The sequence below is a fragment of the Nelumbo lutea genome, chromosome 3 (genome assembly GCF_056320005.1).
Source record: "Nelumbo lutea isolate HS-2025 chromosome 3, American lotus-T2T, whole genome shotgun sequence".
NCBI classification, from domain to species: domain Eukaryota; kingdom Viridiplantae; phylum Streptophyta; class Magnoliopsida; order Proteales; family Nelumbonaceae; genus Nelumbo; species Nelumbo lutea.
Genome location: NC_142686.1, coordinates 57,887,891 through 57,908,628, shown reverse-complemented (window position 1 = coordinate 57,908,628; position 20,738 = coordinate 57,887,891). Strand labels below are relative to the sequence as shown.

Sequence of the window (20,738 nt, the reverse complement as noted above, 5' to 3'; positions counted from 1 at the left end):
TTTTTCTTTAGCAATTTCTGGAAAGTCCTTTTGGTGTGTATTGGTTCATGACAATAGTAGCAAACTACTCCCTCTGTGGCCTGAGTTCCAGCATTCCGGCCACTATTACTGCCACCTCTGCTACTATTTTGAGAACGAGACCGGCCAGTTGATCCACTATTCTGACTGACAAGTGCATTGGGTTGTTGTACAAGTGAGGTATGGGAACCAGTATTTGTACGAAGGACCCTAGTAAAGACCTCTTTTAAAGAGGTAATCTCAGGAATAGATAGAATCTGTGACTTAGCACCATCAAATTGAGGATTAAGGCTAGCTAGAAAACTCGTAATAGCCATCTGTTCACATTGAGTCTGCTGAGCTTTGATATCAGTACTGAAAGGTAACAAGGTGTTCAATTCCTCATAAATGCGTTTGAAATTCATGAAATAGGTTTGAAGAGACTGATCCTATTGTTCAGCCCGATAAAATGTCTTGCAAACATAAAAAATACGGGAAATATTTTCTTTACCAGAGAACAGAAAAGCCAAATATTCCATTAGTTCTTTTACAAACTCACAATGAGAGACATGACTGACGCACTCATTCTCAATAGAATTTTGGATTTGCAAAAACAATTAAGCGTCGATCCTTAGCCATTTAGTGCGGGTCTCATCAGTAGGAGGGTCCTTAGTCAGATGGTTGTCCATAGAGATACTCCGTAAATACAAACAAACAGTCTTACTCCAGTCTAAATAATTAGTTCCGTTTAGTTTTTGTTCAGTGATTTTAGACAGAATGGGGATAACACTAGGCATAGCCATGTTCTTTTGTTCAACCGCCATCATAAACACAGGAAAATAAAATTTTAACAATCAGAAAAGCCAATAAAACACACTTAAACTGAATCGGCAACAGATGTAACACCCAAACAGCAAGAAACCACAACTAGCAGCACCGGAATATCAACTGTATAAAAAAAGAACAGAGAATAAAGACTTTCCTGATGGGCAAACAAACACCACAGGAGTAACACCGAGGCTGAGGCAATCATCAGAAAAGAGACCGGTGAAGGTGGGTAGGCCGATCTGGGATTCCGCTTCCACTGGTAGGGGTGGTGAGATGCAGATGTCACTCGGAATGGGTGACCTAGAGATCGCAGCTGCTGCTCACTTGGGCAACGTAAAGAATTCAAAGCTGCTCACTTGGGTAGTAGAGGGAAGAAAACCAGAAATTAGTTTCGGACTGGAATTGGTGTCTCCAGCTCTGATACCATGTGATAGAACAAGAATTGGAAGAAATTGATGTCTTTCAATTGAGAAAATAGTACATATATATACAACCTTGTAGATACTAAAAAGGAAGAAAATCATATAGCCTTGCAGATACAAAAAAGGAAGAAAATCATACAGCCTTGCAAATACAAAAAAGGAAGAAAATCATACAACCTTGTAGATACTAAAATAGGAAGAAAATCAAAGAAAGAATAATTCCTATAATCAAGCTATTCCTAATTGAGCTAATACTACATATTTACAGCCTATAATTTCATAACACTTAAGTGATCACATGACCTTTCTTTTGGGCCTTTGTTTAGCCGAGCTCTCCTCTGTTGGGCTGGGCCTTACTGGCCTGTCTTGACTGGTTCGGCCCATCTACTTCATCTCCTTCGACTCTTCCACCTGTCCCTAACTTCTGACTTGCCATTAAATGTGGATATTGCCATTGCGTACAACTTTTCGCTCCCTCACCGCTTGAGCATACGATTTGGAGAGAGCTGTTGGTTTCTTTAAAATTTAATTCAAAAACCCAGTTTCCTTTTTTGTGAAACTCTTCTTCTCCCTTTGTCGCTTCCCTTCCTCGAGGTTGACTCGAATCCTCTTTGCCACGTCAGCATTATCTTCTCCAGTTCGCCCATCGTTCCACCATCTTGCTTCCACAGAGGTAGCAGTCCAAGCCTTGAACAGCAAGCCATCTGAAAAAGTCTTTGTAGCTCTTGGAATTAAATCCGGCTTTGCACCATTTACCCTAATCGGTACTGCTCGCAGCTCTGAATCATTTGGCAATTCTATTGAATATCTAATCTGACCATAAATGAAAAGGCAGCCTTATAATTTTCATTCCAATATAGGTAGTTGCAGCTACACTTTTCTCGTTGCAGCTTGGGGACCACCTTCCAACGCCAGCCCTTCCTTTGTTTCTGCTGAAATAGTTGAAAACTCTGACCCAGCGTAGAGATTGGAAACTAGAGTCTTCTGTCCATCGAATGGGACTATCTACAACTCTTTTGGGCTCTTCTAAACTTGCTGAACCTCTTCTCCCAGTCTCTTCCAGTCTATAACTTGTTTAACGAGATTACTAGTATATTTCCCAATATTCTTTGGATTTCTTCATCCATAATCTCAATGAGCTCACTCTTGCATCAAATTGAGTATCCCCTATTTACTGGTAAGCTTCGTTTCTGTCTCCTTCCATTCCATATCCTTCATCCAATCTTTAGAGCTTTGTTTATTTTCTTCTTGTCTTAGTAGAGGCTTATTCTTTTCATACACTATCTCCAGGTACTCTTGCAGTGCTTGTGTTATCACATCCCACCCTACAGCTTCTCTTTGTTCAGGGAAGCATGTGAACTGCTTCATACCCTTTCCATAACTTTCATAGATTCTAACATATCTCCCTTCCTGTTCTCCTTTCTTTCAGCATTGGAACTTCAACCATCTTTCATCATGATGCACTTCCATTCTCTTGTTCGTACTGTCCTCTTAGCTCCTTCCAAGAAACCACGGAACCAGGAAACTCCTCTTCCTTCAAGGATCAGCAACCCTCTTCTCAACAATCTTCAAAGCATCTCCCCTTCTTGTCCACACCTCTTCTATAACATATGTTTTGGCCCGATCTTCAGAATTCTCCTCCATCTCCTAGTTGGAACAAAGTCCACGATCTCCCCTTCCTTATTTAGTACTTTATCCTTAGGCCTAGAGCTTGTGGCCTAGGCCTGGGCTACCGTAGGCAGCTCCATACTGTTGCATTGAAACCCTTGAGCTTTCTTCACTTTAAACTTGTGCACTCACTTGATTCTGTTAGAATCAAATCATGGGACTAAGAAAAGAAGAAGACAAACAAATGTTGGGTGTTTCAAAAAGTGATAGGTGACACCTAGGAAAGAATATTTATATTCTAATGGTGAAAGGACCATTCTGTCCTCAATATGCAAATAATGCACAAAAGAATAAGAAACAATCTAATCTACAAGAAAGCATAAAAAATAAAAGTTATAGCTTTTGCCAAAAAGTAGGAAAGTTGGAATCCAAAGGACACAGTGGCAGAGAGATAATGCCTGCAAGGAAGAGGTCTTGAATAATTTAGCAATCAACTTCGATGTGCTTTGTGCGCTCATGAAAAACAAGATTGAAGGCAATCTTGATGGCACTGAGATTATTTGTAAAGAGGGAACTGAGGGTGGAGACTCATGTAGAAGATCATGTAGAAGAGCCCTTACCCTGATAATCTCACTACACATAGAGGACATGGCCCTATACTCAACTTCAGTAGATGGTGTAGATATTGTATACCACTCTTTGCATTTCTAGTAGATAAGAAAGTCACCCAAGAAAACAAACCAACCCATAGTAGATCTCCGAGTGTTTAGGCAACCCGCCCAATCAGCATTAGCATAGCTAGGTGTAGATATTGTATACCACTCTTTGCATTTCTAGGAGATAAGAGAGTCACCCAAGAAAACAAACCAACCCGTAGTAGATCTCCGAGTGTTTAGGCAACCAGCCCAATCAGCATTAGCATAGCCAATAAGATTGAGAGAAGATGATGATGAGAAGAATAGACCATGAGGTAAGGTCCCCTACACATATTTGATAATTTAGAAAATAACAGACATATGTGGTTGTCGTGGAGACAACACAAACTGGCTTACAATTTGGACTACATGTGATATATTTGGTTGAGTCATAGTAAGGTAAATTAAACTACCCACTAATTAGCGATAGAGAGTAGGATCTTCGAGAAGAAGACCATCATCTTTATTAACTTTCAAATTAATCTCCAAGGAAATGTCAACTAACTTGGAATTAGTGGGATTAGCCATCTTGACAAGATCTACTACATTCTTATGTTGATTAGTGGGATTCGTGCGATTAGTTGACAAGATCAACTAACTTGGAATAATTAGATATTCAGCTCGGCTCGGCTTGAATCCACCCCTACTTTGCATTATCAAATTTCCATTGCTTTAGGGCCTTGGCATCTAAATCATCATGTTTAGTAGTTGTGCCATCCAAATAACTTCAAAGTTCCTTTCCTTCAACATGGAATTTAAAGTGAAACATCCATAAAACATAATTAGATCCATTAAACTTGATGGAAAGGACATCTATTCTTTCTGAAGCCATTAATCAACAAAGCAGCAGTGTAAAACTCCAAAGGACAAGTAACAGTCCCCTTAAGAAGTAGCAATGGTCCCTGAAAAGAAGAGAAGAAAGTAAGCACCTTTCAGCTGACTAAAACAATCTCTGGAAAAGTTTCAAAGGCAGAAAAGATAAGCCACTCCTAATCCAACAATTAATCAGGCCACTCCAAATCCAAGAAATTTCTCACTTGTCCATAAAAGGAAACTGTAGCAACCAGGCAATCCAAGAGAGAGATCAAAACCCTTCTAAATGTTCTAGTCTAAGTCTGCTCAGGATATTAGACCTGAGTATCTGATAGTGTGGTCTTAGTCTCATGAGAAACTGATTCACCTTCTGTTTCTCGAAATGTTTCTGAAGGTGCTTGGCACACTCAAGTTCAATTTGGTACTGTCTAAGACATGTTGGACTGGTAATAAGCTTCCCATTGGAACTTACCTGTTCATCATCAGATAAGCATACATATCATAAGCAGTTTGCATTCTCCTCATCGATACAGCAATGTGGGTCTGTATAGAACTTAGAACCCAAGAGACTAGCTTCCCATTGCCAAGCTTCAATTGCTTTAAAGCCTTTGCTTCAGTTTCATAGGTATAACCTTCTAGACCTTTTCCCTCAACAACGAAATCAAAGTGAAACTTCCATATGCTGTAGCTAGTTCGGTCGAATTTCATAGGTATAACATCAACCTTGTAAGCCATCTTAGTAAACAGTCCACAATTTAGATCAATAACATTAGTGAATCCAAGTTCAAAAACTGAGCAAAAAGAGCAGTTTTCCAAACAAAATTGATCAGAGATCTTTCTTAACACTAGTGAGAATATCCCACAACTGAGAAAAAAGAGAAAAGTTTTTTTTTTTTAGCTGCAAAATATTCTGTCAGTTGAATGAATATTCCCTTGTGATTTTCCTTGATCTCTGCCTTATATGTTTGATTTCCGCTGCCTATTGTACTTTTCCAGTTGACCTTGTTTGTAAACATTGCACTTGAGTTTAATTGTTCTCTACTTTTTTGTTTTTCTTTTAATTGCTGACTAACTACTATTTATCTTATCTAAAAAGTGTGGGATGTCTCTGAGCATGAAGTTCATTTACATTCATTTTGTTTAATAAAATAACATCCTTTTTTTTTAGTTCTTTTGGGTGGGGAGCAATTTAGTCAAAGCATGTTGTTTCCCAATCAAGAAGAGGGGAAGCTTATTTTCAATTTTAAAGAGATTTCTAATTTTCATTTCTATCCCTTAGGTCATTATCCTTTTAATGATTTGATATAAAAAAATAGAAAAAAAATAAAAATAATCCGCTTCTTTTGGCAGTATATGTATCCTTGTCTTCTTGTATCTTTCAGTATCAAACGTATTTCTTATTAAGAATTATTTGTTATTTTCCATTTGTAATTTATTTGAAATTCCCTTCTTACTGTAATTGCTTTCTCTTTCAGGTGTTAAATTTCTTAGTTCATTTCTTGGGGAGAGTAGAAGTGCAGACATGATGCCAAGCACCTTCAAGAATGAATTATTAGACACTGCATCTTTTCCCTTAAGTAGAACCTCCACTAACCGATTGCTTGTTGAGAATAGGCAATTTCTTCCTCCAGCTACTCTTGTCAGTATGCCACCTGATAAACTGGGAATTATTGACAACATTAATTCATTGATTTCTGAGGTAGTGCATTTCTAGCATTTTTATTGACTCATTGCTTTTGCTTCTTCAATTCTTCTGGAGTTACAATTCTATAAGATGAACTGTTCTCATTAGATTGTGAAGTATTTTGAGCAAGAGAAGAGAATAAGAAAATGGGGTGGCAGTCTTGTTCTGTTCAGCTCAGGATGGAATTTAAATATAACTTAGAAACATGAGAAACTACAAGGTTGCCCTTCATTAGGCGGGCTAAACATAAACAAATTTAAGGAATGAGTAACTTAGGCCCATTAGGCCCAGAAAGATAAAACTGATGTAAGTAACAACCCAACCCATACAACATTAAGACTTACAACACTCCCCCTCAAGTTGAGCATAGATATCCATCATGCTTAACTTGCTCATGAAATTTTGATTTGGGCTCCTTTTGTAAACACATCAGCAAGCTACTTTGCTGTAGGAAAAATAAGGAATGCATAGATCTCTAGAATGATCCTTTCCTGAACAAAATGTTTGTCAATTTCAGTGTGCTTGGTTCTATCATATTGAGCTTGGTTGTTGGCAATGTTGATGGCAGCCTAATTGTAGCAGTAGAGTCTTAAGGGGCCATTAGTTTGAATTTCCAACTCCCTAAGTAGAATCTGAACCCACAAAAGTTCAGCTAGGCCATGGGCTTGAAGGGATGAGAGATCCATCATATGGATGACTGGACCCTACAGGAAGGTTGGGCGAAATTTAAAAAATTTCTCTCTCCCATCTGTGAATCGTATTCCCTATTTTAGAAAACTGCATTTTCAAGCATCAATCTTGAACCAAACTGGACCAGATTTGAAACCAAAAGGGAGGAGAGGGATATACCTGATACGGAATAACAGTAACTCCCAATGAAGGTGTTCACGCCCAAGGGATATACCTGACACAGTGTGTGTGGTGAAGCAGGATCAGCAGGACGGTTCTTCAGCAAGAACCGAATTTTTCAGCAAGAATGGAGTAGAGGGCTGGTGAGCCCGACTTCAGATTGCTTCTTCTACCAAGAAGCAATATCAAGAGCAATTCTTGATCACTCCCACAAGTGGAGATCGAATTGGGTAGGGGTGGCAAGAACAGGGAAGAGCTCTACAGTTTGCTGTGTCTTGTCTGGTATGTTTTGCATGTCCACCCTGCTCTCTTATTTATAGCCTTAAAGCAACAACCTCCTAATCTGATTAGGAGTTTCCTGATCCAAATCTTTATTTGGATCTAGACTCTTTAAGTGATAAGGATAATCCCTTATCTTATCTGTAGTTCAAGATTAGCTTAATCCTAATCAAATTAGGAGTTTCCTGATTCAAATCTTTATTTGGATATGGACTCTTTAAGTGGATAAGACTTATCCTCTTATCCTTATTTGCTGATCCAAACCCAGATCCACCCCTATTTAATTAATCTAATTAACCCAGTTCGAAATTGGGCTTTAGGCCCATTAAGTTTATGTGCTCACTTAACCTCTTAACCTATTGCCCAGTTGGCTCTCTTTGTATGGCGTGGGACCCAAACATTGATCTACACATCAACCACATGGGTTCAGCCCAACCTTTGTTACAAGGCCTGACCGAATTCACTGTAGAAGACAGTGAACCCCTGAGTCCATCACTATGGGCTCTTAATGGGCCCAACATTTACACTAAATGGTCCTTGGGTCCAGCCACCTTATAAAAACTCAAGGACTGTGGGCAGATGCAAGATTAGCCCATCAGGTATTACCCTCAATGGTCTTACACTTAACCTCTCAGCCCATAATGATCAAACACTGCCCGACAAGAGAGAACCTCTCCCTCGGCTGCAAGGAACAGTGTTGCACTCTCTACTCGCATGGATCCCGGGAATTAAAACCTTTTTCAAACATTTTGAAACCATAATATATATATATATATATATATATATATATATATATATATATATATATATATATATATATATGGTTGAAATCAACTGATGGAAGTTTAGGTTTCCATCAGAGAGAGTGCATCCCTGATCATTCACTTTGTCCGACAAAGGGGCTGATCCTGTTACTATGATCACCCACTCAGATGAATTCTCGGATTGTCCCAACATACCCAGGTTTTGACCCCTTCTAAGGATCTCACTGATTGGCATATCAAAGGTAGCCCGATCTAACACCTAGTGCAGTACCATAATCGAGTCTAGGGGTCAGGTGTAGCATTCCAGTTTTGCCCATCTATCTCCAAGGTCTAGGGCAATACTGAAATTTTGGTTTGGTTCAGGGTTTCAAGAAAACCCACACTGCATGTACCTCAGGTCTCACCCTGACAGCTGAGCAAGTCACCCCAACTTGGTCAGTGTCAGCCTTGGTAGGATAAATCTCCCCAGATCTATCCAACGGCTGTGAAGATTCTAAACTAATACGAGTTTCATAAGTGTCCAATTTAAGGATATTACACAGAAACACACCACAATGACATGAATCAATTATGTACTTTATTCATTTACAATAAATGTCAAAAGATACATCAATCTGATTGGAGCTAAGGGCATAACTGTCTAACAGGGCTATGGCCCTATACTCTGCCTCTGCACTGGATCTTGCCACAATTGTCTACTTCTTGCTTCTCCAAGTAACCCGATTTCCACCAACAAAGGTACAATGTCTTGTTGTAAATCTTCTATTCCCAATAAACCCTGCCTAATCAACATCTGTAAAGCTTTCTATAACCATTTTGTTGTGTTTCTTGAATAATAGTCCCTTTCTTGGACATGACTTGAGATATCTCAGAAATCGTTCTTCTGCTCTCATATGAGAGATTTTGGGAGCATGCATGTGTGGAGAAATAGACTAGTTTTAGTGAAGTCTCTGCCATTAGAAGTTGTTTTTTTTTAATTGTTATTGTTTTGGCCTATTATTATTTCTGTTTATTAGTTTTCTGGGCCTTACTGGGCCTATTGTTATTTCTGTCATTATTGACTAAGGAGTGAATAGGGCGGCAGGGGCATAGGTGTCTTTATGTTCTTAGTTTTAATAAGAGTCTATAAATACAAATTCTGGGCAGCAGAAGATTCTATTCTGCGCCTTTTCTTCTTCTCATTCTTCTTCTCTTCTCTTCTCTTCTCCTTCTTTCTTCTTCTTCTGTTATTTCTTTGTTTTTCTGCTGAAGTTTTATCAGGTTTCTGGTCAACTGAGATCAGCATACGCCATCTTGGTATCAAAGCAAGATTAGGGCTTGCTAGGGCCTTACTGGGCCTATTGTTATGTAGGCTTCTTCCAGCCGGCCACATGAGGATGCGTTAGGGCTGGATTCTTCAGTCAGTTTTGCCTGATTCTTGGAGGTTGATTGGAGGAATTCTTGCTGCCCAAGATTTGCAATCTTGGAGATCAGCATTAACCAGGAAGAATCAGAGTTTTTGGATCGGTTCAATTGGCATTGGCGCCCATAGGTTTTTGGGTTAAAGATTGTTCTTTTTTGAGATCAGCTGCTTGTAGGAAGAGATTTAACCCTTATGGAAGGAGCGGCTGGTTCTTTTCCTTTTCTCTCTAGACCGATTCTAGGGTTTCTACTGGAACAGGCCAATTTTGTGTGTTTTGACCTAATCCATTTATTTCTTCTGCTCTTTTTCAGTTCTGGATTGTTAAGGGAGTAATTCAGTCTTGAAGTTTGTATTGGATTACTGCTAAAGCTGTGTTTCATATCTGTTAAGGGCGTTCTTTTGAGGTTTTTGTGGTGTGATCAGTATGGAAATAAGTGGGAAGGAACCAAAATCCTTTGGAGAAGGATCTATGGAGTCTGGGAGTAATTCAGAAAATACTTTTCAGATCACTACTGTTAAATTTGATAGCACAAATTACCTGGAATGGGCCCAATCGGCCATGATGGCCATTGGGGTAAGGGGCAAACTTGGATATGTAGCCGGAGACATTAGAGAACCAGCAAAGGGAGACTCAACCTATGCAAAAAGGGTTCGAGAAAACTATCTAGTGATGACTTGGCTTTGCAACTCTATGCAGCCACACGTTAGTAGAAATTCCTTGTGGGTGAAGATTGTTTAGGAAACTTGGGAAAATATGAAGGAAACCTACTCACAGCCCCTTAATGTTGCTAGGGAATATGAGCTGAAAAGTGAAGTGAATATCCTTAAACAGGGGGACAAACCTGTATCAATTTACTTCTCTACCTTAAAATCTCTGTGGAATAAGATTGATCACTTGGAGACCATTGAATGGGAAAGCCAAAAGGATGCAACAACTTATAGGAAGTTGGTTGAAACAAATAGGGTTTTTGAATTCCTTGCTGGACTAAATCCAGAGTATGATATTGTAGGGCAGCAGTTGCTCACCAGGGACAGTGTCATCTTGTCTCAAGCCTATTCACTAGTACATATTGAAGAGAGAAGAAGGAAAGTAATGTTGCAAATTCCTCCCATGAAATCAGCCTTGGCAGCAATGAAGTCAAAATCTATTAGTGATAAGGAGAGGGAAATGAAAAGGGAAGACAAGAGGGATATGGTGTGTGACTATTGCAAGAAGCCAAAGCACACTAGAGACACCTGCTGGAAGTTGCATCCTCATCTTGTTCCAGTAAGATTCAAGAATAAGAAGGAGAATGCCAATGCTGCAGTTACTTCTGATTGTGCTGAAGGGATAGGAAATCCATCATATGGATGCCCAAGATTGCGGAATAAAGGGAGCGAATTTCAAAAATTTTTCTTTCCCTTCAACTGGGAATCGAATTCCCTATTTAGAAAATCTCATTTTCAAGGATCATTCTTGATCCACAAACTGAACCAGATCTGAACCAAAAGGAGGAGAGAGAGATAATACCTGATACAGAGAAATAGTATCTCTCAATGGAGGTGTTCACGCCCAAGGTAGAAACCAAAATCTGCTCCCACTGAAGATGGCGCAGTGCAAGGTGGATCAGAATCAGCAGTGTCCTTCCTAAGAACTTGATTCTTCCCAAGAATCACCTGGACGGCTTGTGAATACAACTCCTACCAATCTTTTCTCCAAAAGATTGGAATTAAGATCCAATCTTGACTTCTCCCAAACAATGGAGATCGAACTGCTATAGGTGACGGCTGCAGGAAGGAGGCAGCTAGAAAGAATTTGCAGGGTGCAAAATTCTCTCCTCTGTGGTCTCAACTCTGAAGACTAGACTTATGTCTGTTGGATGTTGTGTCGGATGTCTAAAGGCTGCCGCCCCCTCTTCCTTTTATAGACTTAAAGGGATCAGCTCCTAATCCCATTAGGAGTTGCTAACTCAAATCACATCTGGATTAGAAGTCCCTTTAAGATAAGGGATAATCCTTATCTTATCTGCAGATTAGATCAGCCAGCTCCTAATCTAATTAGGAACTTTCCAAATCTAAAACTCATTTAGATCTTGGACTCTCTGAGTGGATAGGGTGTGGGCCCAATCCTATCAGCTGATCTTATCTCAGAATTCGCCCCTTAAAGACTAATCAAATTAGCCCAGTTCGAAATGGGCTTAAGGGTCATTTAGGGTTATGTATTCATTAAGCCTTCCAAACTGCTGCCCAGTTGGGCTTCCTTGTATGGCGTGGGACCCAAACATTGATCTACACATCAGCCACATGGGTTCAGCCCAGCCTCTGTTACAAGGCCTGGCCGAATACACTGTTATGGACAGTGCACCCCCTGAAACCCATCAGATGGGCTCTATGGGCCCAACACTTATCCTAAGTGGTCCCTGGGCCAAGCCACCTTGTAACACCCAGGGACTGTGGGCAGATGCAAGATTAGCCCATCAAGTATTATCCTCAATGGCCATACACTTAACCTCTCAGCCCATAATGATCATACACTGCCCGACAAGAGAGGACCTCTCCCTCAGCTGCAAGGAACAGTGTTGCACTCTCTCAAGTATGGATCCCGGGAATTAAAACCTATTTGCAAACATTTCGAAACCATAATATATATATATATATACTTTTATATCTCATATAAAATATATTTTGCAAAACAAATATCAACGATTGAAATCGGCTGCCGACAGTCTTGGTTTCCATCAATGAGAGTGCATCCCCGATCATTACCTTTGTCCGACAAAGGGGCTGATCCTGTCACTATGATCACCCACTCAGATGAATTCTCAGACTGTCCCAACATACCCAGGTTTTGACCCCTGCTAAGGATTTCACTGATTGGTACATCAAAGACAGCCCAATCCGACACCTAGTGCAGTATCATAATCGAGTCTAGGGGTCGAGTGTAACTTTCTAGTTTTGCCCATCAATCTCCAAGGTCCAGGGCAATACTGGAAATCTGGTCCAGTTCAAAGATTCAATTAATCCCACACTATGTGTGCCTAGGGTCTCACCCTGGTAGCTGAGACAAGCCACCCCAACCGACTTGGTGGCACCACAGTGTCAGCCTTGTCTGGATAGGTCTCCCCAGACCGACCCACTGGCTGTGAACATTCTAAACTTACACGAGTCTCATTAAGTGTCCAGTTTAAGGGTATTACACAGAAACATACCAAGGGAATATGAATCAAATATGCACTTTTATTCATTTACAATAAACTCATAAAGTACATCATTTTGATTGAAGCTAAGGGCATACGAAACTGTCTAACAGCTCCCACTTGCACTTAGGTCCAATCAGGTACTAGCCGGAGTCCCATGCTTTCCACGTGTTTCTCAAACACTTTCTGTGATAGTGGCTTTGTCTATGGGTCTACCACATTCTCCGGTGATGCTACCTCTGAACATCATCCTATCATAGGTCCAGTGTTGTCAAACAACAGTGGAATGGGTGATGTGCTGAATTCCAAATTCAGGAATGAACACCTTCATTCATGAGGCAGCCTCACTTACGGCAATGCGTTCGGCTTGGGTTGTGGACTATTAATTTGCTACTTAGGACCCCTGTTTGCTGACATTCAGGAAACAACACACGATCTTATCGTGAAAACATATCTAGATGTAGACTTTCTATCATCTGGATCCGACTGGAAATCGGCATCTGTATACCCTTGGATCTGTAGTGAGCTACCATCGAATACTAGACAAAACTCTTTTGTCCTTCGAAGGTACTTAGGTATGTTTTTCACAGCAGTCCAGTGCTCCTGCCCTGGGTTGCCTGAAATCTGCTTACTACACTCACTGCCTGAGCAATGTCAGGGCGAGTACACAGCATGGCATACATGATGCTCCCTACGGCAGAGGCATAGGGAACGTCTTTCATGCCATCAATCTCCTCAGAAGTCTTGGGAGACATCTTCTTGGAGAGAGTGACTCCGTGCCTGAAAGGAACATTTCCTTTCTTGGAGTTTTCCATGCTGTATCTTTTGACTATTTTGTCAATGTAGGCAGATTGGGATAATCCTATTATCCGCTTCGATCTATCTCTATAGAGTCGAAGACCCAGTATATAGGAGGCCTCTCCAAGATCATTCATGGAGAATTGCTGTGAAAGCCATATTTCACCGTAGTCAACATTCCTACATCATTCCCAATGAGCAGAATGTCATCTACATACAGAACCAAGAACGTAACCTTATCTCCACTGTACTTCCTGTAAACACAGGGTTCATCCGGATTCTGCTCGAAATCAAACGATTTGACGGTAGAGTCAAAACGGATGTTCCAACTTCTAGAAGCTTGCTTAAGTCCATAAATGGATCTATTAAGTTTACATACCATGTTTTCCTGACCCGCAGCTATGAAGCCTTGCAGCTGCTGCATATAGATATCTTTAGTAAGATCTCCATTCAGGAATGCAGTTTTGACATCCATTTGCCAAATCTCATAATCATGGTATGCTGCTACAGCTAGCAGGATCCTAATGGATTTAAGCATGGCCACAGGCGAAAAGGTTTCCTCATAATCGATGCCCTCTTTCTGAGTGTACCCTTTCGCCACCAAACGAGCTTTGTAGGTCTCAACTCTACCATCGGGGCCCTTCTTCTTCTTGTAAATCTATTTGCAACCGATTGCTTTTACCCTGGAGGGCGGATCTACTAAAGTCCAGACTCCATTTGTATCCATTGTGTCCATCTCTGCTCTCATGGCCTCCACCCACTTTTGGGAATCTATGTCCAACAAAGATTCCGCGTAAGTCACGGGATCCTCCTCACTAGTCAAGGTTTCCACCAGGTAACTATCCTAGTCATAACCATAACGGACTGGTGGCCTGGATACCCGAGTGGATCTTCTAGGTTGGTCACTACCTGGAACTTGTGGGACATCTCCCACTGCTCCTGAGCTCTCCTCATCAAGAACAACTTCCTGACGATGGGTGTCCAGGATGTAATCGGTCTCCAAGAACTGGGCATTTCGACTGCAGAACACTTTCTACTCACTTGGGTCATTGAGAAGGTAACCTACAGAGCCTTTTGGGTAGCCTACAAATAGGCAACGATTGGCCTTGGATTCCAAATTGTCTGCACTCGTTCTTTTAACGTGTGCTGGGCAACCCCAAATCTTCAAGTGTCTGACACTTGGTTTCTTTTCGGTCCAAAGTTCATATGGAGTGTTTGGAACCGATTCGGTTGGAACCCGATTCAGCACGTAAATCGCAGTCTCTAATGCGTAACCCCAAAAGGATGTGGGTAACTCTGAGTGTATGAGAAGCGACCGGACCATATCCAATAAGGTCCTATTCCTCCTCTCTGAAACACCGTTAAGTTGTGGTGTAGCAGGAGGAGCTAATTGTGAGACTATCCCATTGTCCTTTAAGTAGTCCCTGAACTCGTCAGAGAGATACTCGCCACCTCGATCAGATCGAAGGGCTTTAATTTCTCTCCCCAATTGTTTCTCGACCTCTTGTCTAAATTCTTTGAACTTTTCAAAGGATTCAGACTTGTGTCTCATTAGGTACACATAACCATATCGTGAGAAATCATCTGTGAAGGTGATGAAATACACGTGTTGATTCCGTGTCCTAACACTCAGGGGACCACATACATCAGTATGTGTTAGGTCAAGTGTGCCTGTACATCTTTCAGGCTTACCGTCAAATGGCCGTCTTGTCATCTTGCCTTGTAGGCAAGGCTCACAGGTGGGAAGATCTTCTACAGTTAGAAAATCCAAAGGACCATCCTTTACCAACCTTGTGATTCGGTCAACACCGATGTGGCCAAGTCGGTAGTGCCACAGGCACGTGGGATTAACTGTATCACGGGCTCTCTTCTTGGGGATTTCAGCCGACGTAGTTTCGGTTATGTTAGTTTCTAGAGAAGGATGTAGAACATAGAGACCGTTCTCCAGTTCCCCGTATGCGATGAATCTGTTATTTCTTTTAATAGTAATCGTATTACTAAAGAAGACAGAATAACCATCTGCACACAGTTTTGAAACAGAAATCAAATTTCTTCTTAAGTTTTGTACATAACGACAATCTTTTAGTACAATTTTTCCTTCTCTAAAAATTAACTCCACGGTTCCTATTGCCGCGGCTGCAACAGTTGCAGTAGTCCCCAAGTAGAGAGTGACTTCTCCTTCACTCAGCCTTCTGCTTACCTTGAACCCCTGTAGTGAGTTACACGCATGAGTTGAAGCCCCGGAGTCAATACACCAGGACGCAGAAGCTACCAATAAATTGGTTTCTATAACACAAGTTTCGAAATTACCTTTCTTGAATTCCAGGTAGGCAGGACAATTCCGTTTCCAGTGGTTGGTTTTCTTGCAGAAGTGACAGGCATCCGATGCTTTGTCTTTCTTCTGCCTTTTGCTCTTGGTGGCTTTCTTCTGAGGCTTCTTTGCCTTCCTCTTTCTCTTGCCCATTTCGCTAGCTTCAACAAGCATAGCTACAGGCTCATCCTTTTTAATCAGTTCTTCAGCTCTTTGCAACATATTGATGAGCTCTTGCAAGCTGACATTCAACTTGTTCATGTTATAGTTCATGATGAATGGATTAAAGGAAGGAGGCAAAGAATTAAGGATAGCGTCTATCTGGGTTGCGAGGTCCAGCCTGGAACCAAGAGCCTCCAGTTCGTTGATGTAACCCATCATCCGAAGACAATGGCCGTGAACTTGTTGGCCCTTGGACATTTGAGTGGTCATGAACTGCTTCAAGACCTTTTGCTGAGTAGAACGATTCTGCTCTTCATATATCGTCCTCAGGCTGTCCAATATGTCCTTGGCAAGTTCGATCTGATCAAACTACCTTTGTATTGGGTTGTCCAAGGAGGCGATGATGTAACACCGGGCTAGGGAGTTTTTCTCCTCCCATTCCTGATAGTCTCTCCTTCGGGCCTCAGAAGCCCTGTCACCCGGACGCTCCGGGGCAGGATTCTTTGCCACTTTGTCCAGCTTTTCTGAAGCCAGGACCAGCATAAGGTTCCTGTACCAGTCGGCGTAGTTTGGGCCCTTAAGCTTGTTGTCATCAAGAAGCTTTGCAAAAGATCCGTTTGCCATTTTCTGATAAAAGAGCAAACATCAGTCCACAACCTAATTTGATTCATGTTCATTTCATAGATATGGCTTTTAATCTACGATCCATTTCCATTTATTCATCTCTGAGATTTCCCTCCTTTCTCAGTGATGGAGACTACGGGTTGTCTCTGGAAATGTGGAAAATCACATAGGGTGCATGGAGCCAACTGTTTCAGCTGCATAACCCCACCACCTTTCTGTGAAGGATCATATCCACTCATCATATGAGTTTTCCCTTTGGCCTCTGTCAGACAAGGTTCAGTGCCGTTTTCAGGTAAACCTTTCTGTCCAGTGAGTGCTTACCCATCATATTCGTGAACGCCAAGGTACCGTGAGAGAGTTCCCATTTTCTGGTGAAGCCCCTCCCACATCGGTCTATGACGCCCCTATCATCTTATGAAACACTCAGACAAGCCTAACAACAAATGGATAGCCCATTTTCTGGTGCGTTTCCTCATTACTGAAGGACCCATCCTCATGCTAATGATGGAAGGCCTTTAGAGAGTTCATCATATGAATCTCCCTATCACTTGCACTCATATTAGCTGGAGGGAACAAATAATTACGCCCTAGTTTGATTTAGGTCCAACCAAAGTGGCTCCCACTGACTTTCATAAAGCCAGATTTTGGTGGGCCTTAAATCGGCTAGGGTTCCGCATGTAACCTCTCGATGAGGTGTGGGCCCACCACTGAGGGAGGTCATCCAATGACCAAAGGGGACACCATGGCAATGATGTGCATTCAGCCATGGTGTGCGCAAGAGCCACTGTCGAATGAGCATGGGCGAAGTACTTATGGCCCATGTACACAACACATCACACATCCATACATCTCATGCAGGGATAAATTGATCCAATCAATTAATTATCTATAAGGCCTGTTGGAAGCCCGTTAAAATTCCATAATATTAACCATTAATATTATCTAGGTATATGGGCTGAATTAGGGTTACCCAGTTCGGCCCATATAGCTTTATCCTTTAAAATGGGCTTTTTGCAGTTTTAACTATTTAAAACTGGGCCTTTACAGGTTAGGCCGAATTAACCATTTAATTAAATATCAATCCTCAGGCCCATTAGTGGGAAAAATTAGGGCTGACTTTCAGTCTTGATTAAACCCTAGATTTGGTCCAAACAGTTTGAACCAATCTTGGTTCGAATGAGTCTAGGGTTTGATTTTTAATTAAATCCTTAATTCAAGAAAATAATCTGAAATTAAATAACTGATAAAAGAAAAACAAAAATCAGTTAATCAGGGCTGTTCGCACACTCCATCCTGCAAAACAGAGGTTAGATCACAGATTGCAGTTTCTCAAACTGCAAATCGCAGATATCGAATTTTCTATCTGCGAAATATCCTTCTCTGTGCCGCCATCTTTGATCCAAAATTAAAATAAATAGAAATCCTATTTCTATTAATTATTACATCAGATCGAATGCCTATACATTGAGTCTAAAAATTAAAAAAAAATTATTTACAGACCAAATGTAATAAATAAATTTAATAAACTGCAAATCTTGCAGTTCTCCCTGCGCAAACCAAGATTTCGATCTCCTCTTGTACGAACAACCCATGAATCAGGAAAATTATAAAGAACTATTCTAAATAATAATCAGATTTATTTAAAATTAATTTCAGATTATTTGTCCATCTATTTTGGGAACAAATTTCCCAAAACCCATATCTGCGCAAATTGGGTAGAACGCCTTCTCCCTATTTGCGCAGGTTCAGATCTGAAACAGAATGGTTCAAGATTTGAACCATGGCTCAGATACCACTGAAGGGATAGGAAATCCATCATATGGATGCCCAAGATTACGGAATAAAGGGGGTGAATTTCAAAAAGTTTTTCTTTCCCTTCAACTAGGAATCGAATTCCCTATTTAGAAAATCTCATTTTCAAGGATCATTTTTGAACCACAAATTGAACCAGATCTGAACCAAAAGGAGGAGAGAGAGATAATACCTGATATAAAGAAATAGTATCACTCAATGGAGGTGTTCACGCCTAAGGTAGAAACCAAAATTTGCTCCCATTGAATATGGCGCTGTGCAAGGTGGAGCAGAATCAGCAGTGTCCTTCCTAAGAACTTGATTCTTCCCAAGAATCACCTGGACAGCTTGTGAATACAACTCCTACCAATCTTTTCTCCAAAAGATTGGAATCAAGATCCAATCTTGATTTCTCCCAAACAATGGAGATCGAACTGCTATAGGCGGCGGCTACAGGAAGGAGGCAGCTAGAAAGAATTTGCAGGGTGCAGAAATCTCTCCTCTGTGATCTCAGCTCTGAAGACTAGACTTGTGTCTGTTGGATGTTGTGTCGGATGTCTAAAGGCTGCCGCCCCCTCTTCCTTTTATAAACTTAAAAGGATCAGCTCCTAATCCCATTAGGAGTTGCTAACCCAAATCACATTTGGATTAGAAGTCCCTTTAAGATAAGGGATAATCCTTATCTTATCTGCAGATTAGATCAGCCAGCTCCTAATCTAATTAGGAACTTTCCAAATCTAAAACTCATTTAGATCTTGGACTCTCTGAGTGGATAGGGTGTGGGCCCAATCCTATCAGCTGATCTTATCTCAGAATTCGCCCCTTAAAGACTAATCAAATTAGCCCAGTTCGAAATGGGCTTAAGGGTCATTTAGGGTTATGTATTCATTAAGCCTTCCAAACTGCTGCCCAGTTGGGCTTCCTTGTATGGCGTGGGACCCAAACATTGATCTACACATCAGCCACATGGGTTCAGCCCAGCCTCTGTTACAAGGCCTGGCCGAATACACTGTTATGGACAGTGCACCCCCTGAAACCCATCAGATGGGCTCTATGGGCCCAACACTTATCCTAAGTGGTCCCTGGGCCAAGCCACCTTGTAACACCCAGGGACTGTGGGCAGATGCAAGATTAGCCCATCAGGTATTATCCTCAATGGCCATACACTTAACCTCTCAGCCCATAATGATCATACACTGCCCTACAAGAGAGGACCTCTCCCTCAGCTGCAAGGAACAATGTTGCACTCTCTCAAGTATGGATCCCGGGAATTAAAACCTATTTGCAAACATTTCGAAACCATAATATATATATACTTTTATATCTCATATAAAATATATTTTGCAAAACAAATATCAACGATTGAAATCGGCTGCCGACAGTCTTGGTTTCCATCAATGAGAGTGCATCCCCGATCATTACCTTTGTCCGACAAAGGGGCTGATCCTGTCACTATGATCACCCACTCAGATGAATTCTCAGACTGTCCCAACATACCCAGGTTTTGACCCCTGCTAAGGATCTCACTGATTGGTACATCAAAGACAGCTCAATCCGACACCTGGTGCAGTATCATATTCGAGTCTAGGGGTCGGGTGTAACTTTCCAGTTTTGCCCATCAATCTCCAAGGTCCAGGGCAATACTGGAAATCTGGTCCAGTTCAAAGATTCAATTAATCCCACACTATGTGTGCCTAGGGTCTCACCCTGGTAGCTGAGACAAGCCACCCCAACCGACTTGGTTGCACCACAGTGTCAGCCTTGTCAGGATAGGTCTCCCCAGACCGACCCACTGGCTGTGAACATTCTAAACTAACATGAGTCTCATTAAATGTCCAGTTTAAGGGTATTACACAGAAACATACCAAGGGAACATGAATCAAATATGCATTTTATTCATTTACAGTAAACTCATAAAGTACATCATTTTGATTGAAGCTAAGGGCATACAAAGCTGTCTAACATGTGCATCCTCCTCTACAGCGAAACCCACATCCCTAGATGCATTAGCTGTAGTTAGAGCTGCCTTAACTTAGTTAGAGTGTGAAGTTAGAGCTTCAGGGTCGTCTCAGTCTTCAGCCACAACATCTACTACTACTCCCACTTTGGCTTTTGTTCAATCATGTATTCGAGCTACTGCATATCATGCTTCAGCACTAGGTAACACTTGAAAGAATGGTAGGATCCATCTAATGGACGCCATAAAGGTTGCGGAATGGGTGGGCGAATTTCAAAAAATTTACTACCTTCTCCCAACTGGGAATCATATTCCCTAAATTTAGAATACAATATTCAAGGATCCTACTTGAACCATAATCAAACCAGATCTGTACCAAAAGATAAATGGGAGGAATATACCTGATCCGGAGAAGCAGTATCTCCCAAAGTTGGTGTTCACGCCCAAAGAATGCTCCAAGATCTGTTCCTGCTGAAGATGACACAGCTGTGGATGGAACAGAACCAGCAGGGTGCGTCCTACACACTGGATCCTTCACAAGAATCCTCTGGAAACACTAAACACTGAATCCTTTTAGT

General features: G+C 41.3%; 1 protein-coding gene across 2 annotated transcripts in view; it reads left to right on the top strand.

The window, feature by feature from the left end:
• The window catches only part of LOC148865149 (uncharacterized), a 95,090-nt gene that overhangs the window by 35,355 nt on the left and 38,997 nt on the right, over window positions 1-20,738 (top strand). For both annotated transcript variants that reach the window (XM_088979907.1, XM_088979908.1), the window contains one exon: window positions 5,839-6,062. In XM_088979907.1, the coding sequence (XP_088836033.1) occupies window positions 5,839-6,062 (224 nt within the window). The remainder of the gene's footprint in view (window positions 1-5,838; window positions 6,063-20,738) is intronic.